General features: G+C 42.8%; 1 protein-coding gene across 2 annotated transcripts in view; it reads right to left on the reverse strand.

Moving 5' to 3' along the window:
* Positions 1 to 16,531, reverse strand: part of LOC136657161 (palmitoyltransferase ZDHHC17) — a 63,428-nt gene that overhangs the window by 15,322 nt on the left and 31,575 nt on the right. Inside the window, exons 8-10 of one of the 2 annotated variants that reach the window (XM_066633826.1) lie at positions 7,690 to 7,815; positions 6,857 to 6,999; positions 2,687 to 2,755 (exon numbers count right to left, since the gene is read on the reverse strand). In XM_066633826.1, the coding sequence (XP_066489923.1) occupies positions 2,687 to 2,755; positions 6,857 to 6,999; positions 7,690 to 7,815 (338 nt within the window). Of the gene's footprint in view, positions 1 to 2,654; positions 2,756 to 6,856; positions 7,000 to 7,689; positions 7,816 to 16,531 lie in introns of both variants that reach the window. The other variant, XM_066633828.1, reaches the window with a different exon arrangement.

Here is a 16,531-nt window from a genome sequence, read left to right on the forward strand (position 1 = left end):
GGTATCTGCAAGAGGGATCTGAAAGCCTTAGGAATGAACCTCAACAGATGGGAAACCTTGGCCTCTGAGCGTTCTGCTTGGAGGCAGGCTGTGCAGCATGGCCTTTCCCAGTTTGAAGAGGCACTTTGCCAACAGACTGAGGCAAAGGAAGACCCATAGCCAGGGAGACAGACCAGGGACAGACTGCACTTGCTCCCAGTATGGAAGGGATTGTCACTCCCGAACCGGCCTTTTCAGTCACACTAGACGCTGTGCCAGAACCACCATTCAGAGCGCGATACCACAGTCTTTCGAGAATGAAGGTTTCCAACTTTAACTGTAACAAACCTGAGAGTTGGAGGACCAAATGGAAAACCGCTGCAGGAGAGAAGGCTGCAGTACCACTATAGGAAAGGTAGGGGCTGCTGTGCAGAGCCACTGAGGCTATAAAAAGGGCTGCACCAGCACAGAGAGCTGAGAGACCACCAGGAAAGAGCTGCTGTGAGGAGCCTTGGAGAGCGAGCTCTACAGAGGAAGAGAGACCACCAGGGAAGAGGCGCTGTGGGGAGTGAGCTGGGAGAGACCAAGCTACAGAAAGGAGCTGAGGAGAGAGCTGCAGGAAGGAGCCCCTGGGAGAGCCTCTGAGAACCAGGGAACAACCATCCAGCCTTTGCCTCAAGTCCTGCTGCCTGGAGCCTGCCTGCCTGCCTGCCTCAGGGAATTTGGAACGAGGTCATTTTGATTTGTTTGGTTCAGGTTCCATTCCTCCCAATAAAAAGCCTTAAAACTTAGCTGGGTGTCAGTGGTCTCTTTCAATCCTGCATAACAATATTAAAAGAGTTCCTTAGCATTCAGGTCATTGTACAAAGGGTTCACTGGAGCAAAAATGTTTGAAAAACACTGTGATTTGATTCACACCTAATACTAGGCTATGGTTTGTACTAACCACAGTTAAGAACCCACACATGGCTTCAGCTTCTACACATATAATAAGCAAACTATATTTTAAAGCAGTTTGTTGCCTACCCACTCAGAACTCCACATCAGAAGTTCCTAGATTCTGATGTGTAGTAGGCCTCTTGAGTTGGTGCAGTTGTTAAACAGATTACCAATAGTCTGTGAATTCAGACATCACACCATAGTTCGTACACACTGCTTTGCAAACCAACTTCAGATGATTGTTTTATATTCCAGTTTCTTAGCTCCAAACAAACCTGTTTATGAGCAGGCTTGGGTTCAGACAAAGTGAAACAAACATGGTTTCGCATTGCGGCTTGAACCCACAATTGTTAGAACATCCACAAAATATTCATGACTGACGGAATCACTGATAGAGGCCATGACTGACACGTTATGAAATATTTGCTTACTTAAAACAAATCAGCCCAAACCACAGTCTTCAATGAAATTCCATCAACACTAAGTGTGCAATTTCAAGAGGGATTCAGAATGAGTCACTCATTTTTAGTTTACAAAAGGTTCCAAAATAGAGATGCTTTGGCTTGAATAATATGGTACATGCTTTTACAGAGTGCCATGATTTATTCAGAAGTACTAAACCTCATGTCTAGACTGCTAAAAGAAGATGGCAAAGATAAATGAATTTGCCCTAAGAAAAGGTTGAAATACCTTAGTTATCAAACTGGCATTAGATTTTTTTCCCCAAAATCTATGGTTTTGAGAACTTGGACAATCTGTTCCTGTGGTTAAGAATCTGCAGAAAGGCCCAAGCCAAACCAAAAGATTAGAGAGGGTGTGAGTTTCTTGTATATTGCCACTTGCTGCCCTTAACTTCTACACAAATAATGTGAGCAATACACTCAAAAACATCCTGCAAAACAGGTGCCTGTCTGACATCATGAATTATTATGACAGAAAATATCCAGTCTTCTGTAAAGAGGAAGAAAGACAGATGTTTAAACTGAAAGAAAAAGGGTAGCAGGGAAATGAAAAGGAGAACTAGAATTGATAAAATTCTCCCTTCTCCATTTTGAAGCTAAACAATGCCAATTTCTTCAGGGCAACCTGTCTGGAAATATTTGGAGAAAAACACACTCTCATTCCAGGTTCTCCTTTCTGTTTTCAAATTCAACCACTGCAGACACTGAACAGAGAACAGTGCAGACAGAAAAGGTAATATATTAAGGTGCTAAAACATAAAGTCTAAGGGAGTTCTCCTAAGTATCTGCCACATCCAATCAACTCTTATATTTCTCCAAATTTGACTATGGGCACAATCCTAACCAACTTTCCAGCACTGGCGTAGCTGTACCAGTGGGGCATGTACTGTATCCTGCAGTTGGGGGGCAGTCACAGAAGTCTCCTCAAAGTAAGGCTGTGTTTGTCCCCTTACCTCAGAGTTGCATTGCCCTTACCTTGGTGCTGAAAAGTTGGTTAGGATTGTGCCCTGTGTCTCTCAGCTCCTGATGAAAGCCTACAACATGGGCTTCACACTTCAACAATGAAAGAAGGTGCCAGGAGTCCTGGGGCTGCATTTCATTTATGTCTAAAAATTATATCTTGCCCTTGCAACAGTAGGGGAAGCTATTTGGGGCATTTTTCTTTACTTTTTTTACACATTTTTATTGAGGATGAAAGAAAGTTGACTTGACAGCAAATTGAGTTATGCAATTCACTAAAAAGAAATATTTCAAAATGGCAAACATAAAGGATATCATTCCAAAACCAGAAAAACCATGTCACATACATCCAGAATTTTGTTGCTAGGTAGATTCCAAGAGGCAGGGCACTATGCATCGAGTGATCAAAGAATGATCTGTGAAATCAATGAAGAAAAAATAACACAAAAGAGGTTGTCACATATTGCTCAAACACATACCCTGAATCATTCACTAAAACAGGGGTCTTTAAACTTTTCGGCTGAAGGGCCGCATCAAATATCTGGTATGGTGTTGAGGGCTGGAAAAAAAAATTAAATATAAAATTTAAATAAATACATTAGAGCTGGAATTTAGATAAATGACTGAAATGAATGAATGAACGGGCTCAAATGTCCAGGATTTCTGCAAGCACCAACACAGCCCAAGAAATAAAGCATACACCCCCTATTCCTGCATTCCACAAGCACAACTCTGGTTGTGTTTGGTTAACTGGGCCAGAGGCTCTCAGGGGATCAGCAGCTGGCTGCGGGTCAGACAGAGGCTCTTCACGGGCCTCATCCGGCCCCCGGGCCAGGGTTTGGAGATCCCTGCTCTAAAATGTTGTATGTCATGTATACAGTTTCAGACACTCATGGTAAAAAAAGGAACATACTGCATCTGCTCCAAAAGCTACATAGGCTTTTGAAATCACGATACTCAGGCCAGCCTATCTGGACCAGAATGTGAAACACGGCCCACATTTTCCACCATCCCCTTTTCCTCCAAGACGGCAATCAAAACAGAATTGCAGCAACTTCCTACCAATTTCATCACAGAAGCGGTGCTGGAGAAGTTGGTAGAAAACGGGGACAAGAGCAAAATGAAATGATGACTAGCTGAGGTGGTAGACAGGTACAAGGACCTCCCTCTGCCAGTTTACTGCCTTCCCCCAACTAGCTTTACCTGGCCTCACAGGTAGGCTGGAACTGCCATCTTGCTACTAAAAGAGTTTTTTTAAATATATCATACATTGCTATAAAGCAAGTATTTAGATAGCCTGCAAGCAGAATGATGATGACGTTAATAATTACAAAATAGAAGTAATTCATAGTCCAATTCAAGTCATGCTCACAGGAAGTATGAATGCAATATTTTCACCAGAAGGTCTTTTCTAGCTTGGAACATAAAGCAGAATTCAGCACATGCAGTGACAGCATTCAGGAAGCTTTTGTAGGCACAAGCACAAAACATCTTTGACATACTCTGAATGAAACTCTCAGCAATTGTTATTTGACCAGACCTCCTGAGCAAATTGACTTTTGTCTACTGAGCATCTTTGCGGGTTCTTTTTGCTGCTGCTTGCAAACATTTTATGCAGTTGCTGAAATAATTCAGATCTAATGCTTCTCTGCATTTCTGGGTGCACAAGCAGGCCCAATGCAGATATGGAAACTGCAGATACAGGGGAGCCCTGTCTCCTCCACGGCCCCCACACACACCTGGCATACCCATTAAAGTTTAGAACCTTAGCAGGGTGAAAATTATCTTCTTTATACAGGTCGCTATAAGCATTTAAACTTATAACAACGTAAAGGCAAGCTGCCAGCAGCCGGAATGCTGGAAAAGACTTGATAAAGGTTAACAGGAAGCAGTTGCCGTTGTACAAATCGATGATAAGGCCACACCTGGAGTATTGTATCCAGTTCTGGTCACCACATCTCAAAAAGGACATAGTGGAAATGGAAAAGGTGCAAAAGAGAGAAACCAAAATGATTACTGGGCTGGGGTACCTTCCTTATGAGGAAAGACTACAGCGTTTGGGTCTCTTCAGCCTAGAAAAGAGGCACCTGAGGGGGGACATGATTGAGACATACAAAATTATGTATGGGAAGGATAGAGTGGATAGAGAGATGCTTTTTGCCCTCTCACACAACACCAGAACCAGGGGACATCCACTAAAGTTGAGTGATGGGAGAGTTAGGAAAGACAAAAGAAAATATTTCTTTACTCAGCGTGTGCCATAGGATGTGATGATGGCATCAGGACTAGATGCATTTAAAAGGGGATTGGACAAATTTCTGGAGGAAAAATCCATCATGGATTACAATCCATGATGTGTATGTGCAGCCTCCTGATTTTAGAAATGGGCTATGTCAGAATGCCAGATGCAAGGGAGGGCACCAGGATGCAGGTCTCTTGTTATCAGGTGTGCTCCCTGGGGCATTTGGTGGGCCGCTGTGAGATACAGGAACCTGGACTAGGTGGGCCTATGGCCTGATGCAGTGGGGCTGTTCTTATGTTCTTCCTATGGGTTGGGAGCACTTGCGCACCTCACAGGGCGGCGGCGCTTTTCGAAGGACTCCAGTGGGGAGGTTCTGCCTCCCCACCCACAGCATATCCCCATCTCACGAGTAGCGCAAGCCTGCTCACAAGTGTGCCCCACTGATTCAATGGGACTGAGTGCCATGCAGCCCTAGGGCCTATTGCCTGATTCAGTGGGGCTGCTCTTATGTTCTTAGTTAACATCATGCTTCCTGTTAACTTCAATCTATTTTTAATGGTACTAATAATCAGCCTTCTGAAACCAGGAGACAATATTGCAGATGTCCCAAGAGGAAAACAAACTGCTGCCAGTTTAGTAACAAACAAAGAAAAAATTTGGGCTACATTGTCTTAGTGCAGTCATGCAAATTTCCCAATCCACTAGTGCAGTGGTTCTCACATATTTAGCACCAGGACACACTTTTTAGAATGAGAATCTGTCAGGACCAACCAGAAGTGATGTCATGACCAGAAGTGACATTATCAAGCAGAAAATTTTTAACAATCCTAGGCTGTAATCCTGCCCACACTTACCCAGGAGTAAGTCCCATTGACTATCATTGTTAAAAGAATATACATAGTAGCTTGCTAAAAGTACAGGTTTTTCACATTTCCCCAAATGCAATCACATAGCATGGGAGCATCAAGGCTAAAAAATAAAATATTGAAATGAATGGGGACCCACCTGAAATTGGCTTGCGACCCACCTAGTGGGTCCCGACCCACAGTTTGAGAAACACTGCTCTAGTGCTTCCAGACGGATTCAGTTATAGTACATTTCCATAAGCCAATGATATTACAGAATTCTATAATCAGTTCATTCTGTAATCACAGACTAATGTTTACATTTTGAGAGCAGTGACAAGGCTAAAATGCACACTCAGCAAAACACAATTATTTTAGCTGAATTTGAAGCAAAAGTCTAACCCAGACCTTAAGCTGCAGCAATATAATCTCTTACATTTACACTAGAGATTCCAATGTCTACAATGCTTAAGAGGCTTATCTGACATATGCTGTATTTCTTAAATTGACAAAAAATGAATTTAAGACTTCCAGTCTTTCTGGAACAATAAAAACTCAATATGAATGTTTTTTTTCTCTCCCCCCCCCCCTTTTTGCTATTAAAATTAGATAATTCTTCTTGGCCTATAAATATTGTTTGTCTAGTCAGATTAGATGGAAATCCTGCTTTCCAAGAAAATCCCTCTTAAAAGAAGTGCATTTGTTTATTACAATTACATTAGGGATGTTTAATAAACATTTAATAAACAACTTTCAGTATTTGGTTCTCCAACTGGAATGTCATAGCAGAATTAAGAGGAAAACACTTCTGTTAAGTCTATACAATTGCGTTCTCATAAATGCAGTAATTCATAATGCTGCTACCATCTAGTACAGTATGAATCCTATCAATTATCTAGAGCAGTGGTTCTTACACATTTAGCATCAGAACTCACTTTTTAGAATGAGAATCTGTCAGGAAGCGACATCATCAAACAGGAAAATTTTTAACAATCCTAGGCTGAAATTCTACCCAAACTTACCCAGGGGTGAGTCCCATTTACAATCATTGTTAAAAGTACAGGTCTGTAACATTTCCCCAAAATGCAGTCACATACCATTGTCAGCATTGTCTAATATATTAAAAATAAGATACTCAAATGAATGGGGACCCACTTGAAATTGGCTCGCGACCCACCTAGTGGGTCCCGACTCACAGTTTGAGAAACACTGATCTAGAGGGCCAAATGTGACAGTATCAAAATCTATTTCCCTAGTACACCTATGCTTGTGATTTCTCTGCCTGCCCTGAACAACAATTTAATGAAAGTCTAAAATGGGATAAAACAAATGTCTTTAATGAACTTTGCTTCTATACATCTTACAATATAATTTATGTAACAGTCAAATCATCTTTCTTTGACAGAGGAGCTGCTGAATGCAATACTTACTTGGAAAGAAACTGAACCATGGCCCATACACCACCGTACATTAGTCCTTTAATCAGCCAGGAATCAATATCAAGGTCTGCTATGAACCCAACCAGCCAAATAACTAGGAATGGTGTTCCTAACATCACTTTCTGACGAAATTCCTAAATAAAAAACAAACATTAAGGTTTTTAGATATGTTAATGAACTATCCAAAAAGTAACATACTACACAATTTTAAAATTTAGATATTTCACAGAAAGTTTAATTTGCTTTGTGCTTTAAAAAGGATTTGGTCTTGTGGGGTCAGGAAGAATCCTATGTTTAGGTGAGCAACATCTCTAGTGCTGCAGTTCTATATGCACTTTGCAAAGGCGGTAATTTTCAACCTCCTTCTTCATCTCATGGCACACTGACAAGGCACTAAAATTGTCAAGACACACCATCAGTTTTTTTTGTAATTGACAAGGCAGACAGCATCGCCAAAATCTCCCAATGGCCCTACTAACAAAATGAACGCGCCCCCCCCCCAAACTCCTGCAGCACACCTGTGGATCATTTGTAGCATGCCAATGTGGTGCAGCAAAGTGGCTGAAAATTGCTGTGCTAAGGAGTGCAACAAGGCTTCTTAATTCTGAGTTGCAACTACAGCACAGGATTGTGCTGTAGGTTTGGTGGTTCACTTCTCCCTGTAAGAGTAAAAGGCATGGGAGAAGGGAAAGGCATGTGCAGGCCCAAGACAGCCCCAACCTCTCCTACTGCAGCCCAAAAAGGAAAACCCATCATCAAAATCATGTCATAGTTTTATCACAAGAAAAACATTACATGACTTATCCTTTAACGAATATACTCACTTTATCAGCCCTCAGCTTTCTGAGAAATGATGGATTGTCATAACCCTTTGCCTGCCTTGCCTCTTGGAGGTGGTTTATCATCCAAACATTTTTTCTTTGTTTTGCTAAATCAAGGGGGGATTCACCCTATCAAGAGTATGAAAGATTTAAGAACAGTTTTATTTTCTTTAAACAAGTAAAATCAATATAAAGAAATTTCACTTTCAAAACCAGAATTACTCAAACGTTTAAGCAAATTAAATATACAACATTATTTTAGGCAGCAATTTGCTTTATGCCTTGGAATTACTTTCTTGCAGTCTTTTCTCATTTTAATCAGTTTCACTAAATGAACGACAAGCAGTTGACTATTTCTATACCCTTCAGAAACAAAACTATGTGCCTCACTGCAAATTCACTAGCTTCCTTTGGGGAATATATGGACTAGTTAATGGGAGTTAAAAAGATCCACGCATTTAGCTCATTAGTCTGGAACAAGAGGCTCCCTCTCCAATATTAACAAGCAGCAGCGGCAATGAAAAAAGAAGGCTGTTAATACTCATTCATGGAATTTCTCCAACAGACATGCTAACTGTGCAGTTATAAATCACCTTGCATGGATGTTCAACCAGAACATATGGTAGAATGTATGTCCTTCAATGTGGTGAAGAATTAGGATCAGGCTGGCATGCTCTACTCACTTCTGGTGTTTGTTCTTTGGGCTGAACAACTGTATGGGGCCTAAATGTTAGGCAGAGGCACTAAAGGTTAATCAACATGATCAGTTTCCCAATCCTATTGTGTACATAAACTAAAGGTCTGCACAAGGCTTCTGTACTTTAAAGACACATTATCTGTGGATGATACTATATTATTTAGTATTACTATTAAGAATACTAGTATGAACTATTTATATAAGAACCTATGTAAGTTTATGTAAGTTTTTTTTTCAAAATTAATAGCATTAAACCTCAGTTACTAACAACCTAAAAAAATGAAGCTGAACAGAAAGCATATTGATTGTTTAGTACTTGACTGTGAGTTTGTACTGTCTAGTGTTTTATTCAAGGTAGCTTTTTAATATTCTCCTCTCTCAGTTCAAGAAGATCAAGAAAAAAGGAGTCCTGTGATAGACATCATTTGCACCCAAGAGGATTAAACTATTCTCCACTCTTTCCTGCCAGTGGGGTACACTGCATACCATGATGTAACAACTTCCCTCAACTGGTTCCACCCGCTATTAATAAAATTATGATCTCTTGTGTACACACACACACACACACACACACACACACACACACACACACACACACACACACACAAAATGGTGTTATGGCTCTAACTGCAAAGGATTTCAGCAAGGTAATCCTTGGATTACTTGGGATAAAATGCTGAAAATCCTTCCATAGTCCCACATACTGCATAGAAGAGAATGAGCAAATTGGACCCCAAATCTAAGTCCAAGTGGGGTGTATATCCAGAGGTGCAGAAGGAAAGGAAGCTTGTGAAACAATAACTTCTTTACCTTCTTGCTTTCAGCAGTCTCCCACACACACACAAAGCTTTTCATGAGGGTTGGAGGAGTCTCTAGATGAGAAAAGATGGGTTGAAGGAAAAAGGGATGAATTGTTGACAATTGGGAAGAGGTACCTTAGGTGAATAGAGCACATCTCACAGTGAGTTTCTCTACCTCACTGGTTCCCAAAACCTTTTTTGACTGGTGGCTCCCTTGACCTACTGGGCCATTGGCTGCAGTTCCCCATTAGGGCTACAATCCTATACACTGTAGGTGGCGTGTTTTTTGTGAGGATTCTGTGGCTGCCTGACCAGTTTCCACACTTTCCTGGGGAACCGCACGTCACAGCTGGGGAACCACTGCTCTGCCTGATTTTCAGTAATTTGTCTTTCCCCTGCAGCTCCATGTACCTCACATACCCCTCCCTTCTAGCAAGTCCATGAACCCCCATGAGAAACCTTTAAAGCAGCTGCTCTGAACAGGTAATTCTCCTGCATTAGCTTCAGTCTGCTAGAGCTGCTCTCGATACAAACCAAAGTTTTCAACTGACAAAAAGATCGGTTTTACACCTTTTACACCTCAAGAAAGAAAAGAGGCAATGCTGTACAGAGGAGGCAAAAGACAACCAACTGAAGGTACCTCCAGCTCCAGTTTTGCACTCCTTCTCTCTTCTACTGAAGGTAACTCCCCTCCTAAACAAAGCATTTACGGAGGCTTGAAAAATGGCTGAGTCCTCCATCGTTCGGCCCCCGCCTAAAAAAACAATGAAACAGGTACCAGAAACTGAAAAAAAACTGATTCAGGAAAGGCAGGCAGCCTTTGAAACAGCACAAATGCCAAGGACTGCACATTTGAATCCCAGCATCCGAGACTAGATACCTAACTAGAGTGAGACATCTGCTAATAGGATTTGCATATCAAAACCAAACATATTAACTTTGGAATCTTAACTAGGAAATCACTAATAGGGACTAAAACCAGGCAACAGTATTTTCTGACCTGTAAGGGAAGTTTCCTTTCTTATTCACAGAGAAGGCTTAGTTTAAGGAGAAAAAAAGCTTAAGCTCAAGAGAGTTCACTTTATCCTTGAGAAATCAAACTCTCACCATGTCTTACCACTAAGGAAACAAATACAGTATATCAAACAGGACTTGTTCCATCAAACAGGAACAAATGTAAAAGTAAAGAAGACTTGCCCTCATTCTAATAGTTTTCTGGGATGTCTACAGCTTCATAAACAGGACACAACGTGATTTTCTTGTCCTTTTACAATTAACCATAAAAATTACCTGTTACTCCAGGCAGGCGTGGCTTCTACTGTAGAGTTGTGCAACACTCAAGGCCTATTCAGGTCACAGGACTAATTTAGCTTTCAATAACTAAATCCAGAAACTATGCACAGCACCAAGTCATCAGTTTGACGCTTTTAAAGTCATTTCTGTCCAGCGTTGCATATATGCAACAGGGATCAAATGTGTATACCTGTGGGCTGGGCAGATATGGTTTAAACAAATATTAAGCCATGGGAAATAAATATATCGAAACCATATAACAGAATTCCACCAAAACCAAGGATTTCAATCCAATTCTGTGCAGAAATCACCTTTTTTTCCAACAGAAAACAATTCAATATATCAAATGCTTTGCTACAAATGTGGCCTCAAATGCATAGCATTAATTATGATGTCCAGGAGAAAGTCAATGACACTGTGATGAGAGCTTTCTTTTCCCTATTGTTTGGATGCTTCCAACGTCCCAGAAGCTCCCTTGGACATTCAGCAGCCTAAAAAGCTATTGGGATATGATCCTCCAGCAGCCTTTGTCCTTTGTTTTAAAATGTCATTATCAGTCGGCCATGTGCTTTTGTGGAATTCCTTTTTCCTGGTCTGGAGGAACTAAGTTTCTACCAGTTGGGCAGCCAAAACCTATCTGTCGAGGGGGGAGGAGAAGTCAGACGGGCTCCACTTGTCCAATCAGGTAACTGTATGACATAATCCAAACTAGGTTACTTAACTTCAAGCACTACTTGAAGCACTACTTGTAACTAGGTTACAACCTACTTCAGGGTTGTTTCTGATAGCTCTGCCATGATATCTAGTGCTGGTCCGTGGAAGGCATGCTCAGAGGTCCCTTACTCTTCAGAGACCAGGATTCCTGAGACAATGTAAGTAGCTAGTGACAGGGACTGTAATCCTAGCTAGATGAGTCAGGGAATTACATTTATTTTGCTTTGCTTTCTCTTTTTACTCCAGAACTGACTGCAAAATTTCACTGTTTAGCAATGCAACATGTTGGGGGTTTGATGTAGCTTGCTCTTGAGTGGCACTCCAGCAGCAATTGCCGGGCATTACTTACTAAGAGCAACTCAGAGTGCAATCCTAACCCCTTATGTCAGTGCTTTCCAGCACTGACTTAAGGGAAATGCAGCTCTGAGATAAGGGAACAAACATTCCCTTACTTTGAGGAGGCCTCTGTGAGCGACACCCAACTGCAGGGTGCAGCACACATCCCGTTGGCACCGCTATGCCAGTGCTGGAAAGTACTAACATAAGGGGTTAGGATTGCGCCCTTAGTTAAACTTTTTCTTTCTGCCCACCTAGCCAGACATTAGGCATTTTCCATCAGCCTGCTTGCACATTTCCTACCCTTCCCACTTTTTGCATCTGGTTAAATTACTTTGAATGTTTATTCTTGATCCTGGGTGCCCACGTAACAACCATTGCCCAGAGTGCTTTTGCCCAGCTTCAGTTGGTGCACCAGCTACATCCATTTTTGTCTAGTCCAGCAGTCCCCAAACTGGTAGGTCATGACGCATCAGCCTGAGAGGCACTGGACTATGCCCCTTTAACGGGCAGGGAAGGGGGAAAGGCAGCAACACGATCCCTAGGATCGCACCACTGCTAGGACATAAGGGTTTTTTTTTACTTACCAGCAGGTTACACCATCCTCCAGGGGGCGCAGGGAGCCCCACAGAGCCCTCCATAGGGCTCCCCAAGCCTCTGATTCACTAAAAATAGCTATCGGAAACAACTTTCGATTTCGTGATAAGAAAACTGGAAGTAGTTTCCAATCGCTACTTTCAGTGGACTGGAAGCTTGGGGAGCCTTGTGGAGGGCTCTACAGAGCTCCCTGCATCCCCATGGAGGCTGGCACAACCTGCTAGTAAGTAAACTCCCCACCCCCCAATCCCAGCAGCTGCGCAATCCTGGGGATTGTGTGGCTGCTGCAGCCCCGCTCCCACAAAGACTTAAGTGGTTCCCACAGAGGACTTTGGGAACCATTGGTCTAGTTAAATCGGACTTCACTTGTCCACGCCTCAGGGGGATTTGCTGCATGGGTAACAGCCTATCCTTCATACCTACTTTACCCAGGCTTCGCGCACTGTAGAGGACACTCTGTTCCAGAACCACCATTCAGAGCGTGACACCATAGTCTTCCGAGACTGAAGGATGCCCACAACAATGCACTATACACGCAACTGCTCTTGAAGACTCTTCAGACATGATACAAGAAATTAGGCAGTTACAACAGCCTAGAGACACTCTAGGCCACAATCATCAACTGAATGGGTTCAAGGTCAGATTCAAGAAAACCAAGGATAACCTTCCCCAGTGGTTTCATGCACAAGGTACAAGATGGAACCCTGAGGGACACCACAGACTAACAGCCAAACAGAACTTCCTCAGCACCACCTTCTGGACCCTACCTTCTAGGAAGGATGACGGTAACCCTAACCCTAACCCAAACTAAGCAGTCCAGATAGTTACCATAGACAATGGTGTCGAAAACCACATTCTGTCCCGTCTAGTTCATGACGTAGGTCATCCACCAATGCAACCAAGGCCATTTTTGTCCCAAAACCCAGCCCGAAGCCAGACAGAAATGAATATAGATGATTGGTTGCCTTCAAATCAATTGGTTTCCTTGTAGTTGGGTTGCTACAGCATGCTCTAGCACCTTGCCCAGAAATGACAAATTGGAGACTGGAAGGGTTCTTCTGCCTGATTCTGCTATATAGGTCACTTTCATTTCCTTGTCAGTATATTTTTCAGCCCTTTCCAAGGGCTCCAGATGAATAATTAATCGCTCTGCTGCTTCTTCCCCAAAAAACAGAAATACAAAGCATGATGTATGCTCATTTGTGACAAGAGGACCCTTCTAGAAGGCTGAGACAGGATAGCAGACTGGACTCAATGATGGATTGTGGTGTACCTTCTGAGAGAAGTAATATATTCTTTGCAAACTTGAAAAGTATTACTTTAAAAGATGCATATTTTTGGCTCTGCACCATGAAGCAACTGAACATCAGAACAATATGCATTCTATTACTGCCATTCTTTTGCCTTTTTAGGCAATGTTTTTTCATGGTTCTTAAAGGACTAAAATTTTGTGATAAATTATGTCCTCAACTTAGAAACATTTGTTTTTAGTGGAATTTTTTTTGGTAGATTTGGTCAAAATGTTACCATTAATTCTAACAAATGAAAAGACTTTTTCTTGGACTGAGCTGGCAAGTTGAGTGTTGCATCATTTCAGGGACTAAACTTTGATCTTGAGCAGTCTGTAGTGTGGTTTTATTACAAACTGATGTACTGAGAATGAAAATAAGCACTCCACTTAACAAAACAACTAATATAAGTGCTGGTTTAATGAGATCTAACATTACTTGGCATAAAAAATTTTCATTTTACCTTTGCCACTCTACTTACGAAGAAAACTCAAAGAATATAGCAGTAGACACACTGCAAGTGAGTACATTGCAAACATAACATTGAACATTCTGCTACACAGAAAAATTCAAGTATGCACTTCAGAAGTTTCCTTTATGAAAGACTGGCCCATAACAGATTATCTTGTTATTTTGGGTGCTTTGGTCACTGTGATACAGAATCACTCTGAGCAAGTAGTTGCCTGTTACAGACAGGCAAATTGCCCTCAAAAGGCAAAGAAACAGGCTGGTAACCTTTTTGATATACTTTTCTTTGCATGAAAGCCTTCATGAAGGATTCCAGCAATGGATAAAACACTAGACTTCTTACTTGGTTATGAACAGATAAAAGTCACAGAACATGTTACTTTGCCGAAATTTCCACTTTCTGAATCAACTTCCCTCAAAGTATATTGAAGAGGAGCTCACAGTTAGTAGAGTTTGCAGCAGCTAGTACTTCAAGAGAAAGAATGCTTCAGTTGCTTCAAACACTGAAGAGGCAAGATCACTTCATATTTTATGAACAGTTATTAGCAATTCTAAAAAAAATCCTTGAAAAATCCAATTATGTGGCAACAAAATCCAAATTTTTATTGAAGCAGAAGATGTGGCCCTCAACTCTTTCAAGCTCGTGAGTAATTTCCAAGCTCAGGGAGCATGGAAGGAGCCCCTGTGCAATCAACCACAAATCACTCTACGGATGGAATCCAAAAGAAAACACAAGGTCCATCTTTTTCTTTCAAAACACTCCCATCATTTCCAAGCCATTCAGGTAGCCCAGAATCTATAGATCAGAAAATTGAGCAATGGAAATATCAATAGGGGCAGCAGTGACCACAGGTGGTGCGTGCAAGGAAATGCAGCATCAGAGACCAGACTAGTCAAGGAAGGTGAAAGAAGGTAAAACATTTAAGGTATATCCCAATCTTCCGCCCAGTCTCAGTGGCTTGAATTGTACAGCCAAGGTGCACTTGAGCCTGGTGGTGCTGTAGCTAAATGTCAGGTCAGTCCACAATAAAACATAATTCACGATTGAGTCATGGATAAAGAGACTGACCTGGTTTGCATTACCTAGACATGGGTGATCAAGCTGGGAGGGGAAGGGCTCTCTCAGCCCTGACTGCTTAGATTGTTTCACTGTAGAACCACCACAGCCCAAGGAGTTGGGGAGGAGCTGCTGCCGAGGTCTCTATTAATGGACCATGGCGATAAAAACTAATTCCATCTCTGTCTCCAGGATCTCTTGCAGCTGGGCAGGGGTTTAGAATGTTTGCCCACTTATAGCGGACACAAAGCACAGAATGGGGATTATGTTAGTGTACTGACCACTTTGCTATCTAACAGTCTCCTTGCCTGAGCTGAGAGAGGTGTTCTCAGATTTGTTGAGGACCCTCAGGTTGATGGCTTGAGGGATTTCCATTCGTGTTGAGCCCACTTGTCTATAGTTTCTCAGGACTTTGCAGCCACTATGGAGCTTTGCTGCCAACAAGTAAGTGGGCCAAGGCACAAATTACATTCAACTGATTTTCAACTGGGCAGGAAACCAATTGTTTGGGTATGGGACAGTTGTTTTTATCCCTATAGCCAAGGTCAAACCATTTTCTGGTGAGACTTAAACTGGCAATAGTGGTTTTTTCTCTCCACAGGAGCTGCGGCCCTAGAAGGCTGGCCTGACCCCAAAGGCTAATGGAATCCAAAGGGGCTCTCAGAGCCACCACTAGGTATGGCAAGGCAAATCACCTTAGCCCTAGCCCAGTGGTTCTCAAACCCTCAGGGACAGTTTGAGAGCCACTAAGTCTTTGCCTCCAAAGGCAGGAGGGAAGGGAAAGGCAGAGACAATGCCCAGCATAATGCCTCTGATCTGGGCGCAGGGGCGCGCTGCCACTCACCCCTGCCTGCAGCAGCCTCTGGGGGGGGGTTGGGGGAGCCCGGCGCCAGCCTCAGCAGGGCTCTCCACGCAGTGCAGAGCCCTCCAGAAGACGATCATGACCACTTCCGGTTTTGCGATCATGAAACAGGAAGTGGTCGCAATCGTCTCCTGGAGGGCTCTGCGCTGCGTTGGGAGACCTGCTGAGGCTGGCGCTGGGCTCCCCCAACCCCCCCCCCGAGGCTGCTGCAGGCAGGAGCGAGTGGCAGCGTGCCCCTGCGCCCAGATCAGAGGCGCGATGCTGAGCATCGCGTCTCTGCCTTCCCCCGCCCCTCCCCTTAAGGGAGAACTAGCCGTCCCAGTCTGTAAACCACTACCCTAGCCCAATGCTTCTCAATCAGTAATACAAGTACCAGTGGTATTACTTCGCAGTGTGGCAGACTGTACTTGGTCCCACAGCCATGGTGATCATACTGCACTGGCCCAACTCCACTAGAAACAGAAATGGCTAGGGAAGTGGTGAACCTGTAGCAAGTCTGGCTAGGCAAGAAACAAACCCTTCAAAAGAAGCAGGTTAAGCAAGGAGAGCAGAGTAAAGGAAAGATCACGAAAAAGTCCCAACTGAAGAAGCCTTCCCTTGCTGCAGGGACAACAGTGCACAAGCTGTCAACTTTGCACACAGCAGCTGTCTCTGGCATCAGAAAAGCGGTACTTGCATGCATACATAAAAGATTGACAAGCCTAGTCACTTTGTGGGAAATGGAGATAATTA

Source organism: Tiliqua scincoides, chromosome 7 (genome assembly GCF_035046505.1).
Source record: "Tiliqua scincoides isolate rTilSci1 chromosome 7, rTilSci1.hap2, whole genome shotgun sequence".
Lineage (NCBI taxonomy): Eukaryota > Metazoa > Chordata > Lepidosauria > Squamata > Scincidae > Tiliqua > Tiliqua scincoides.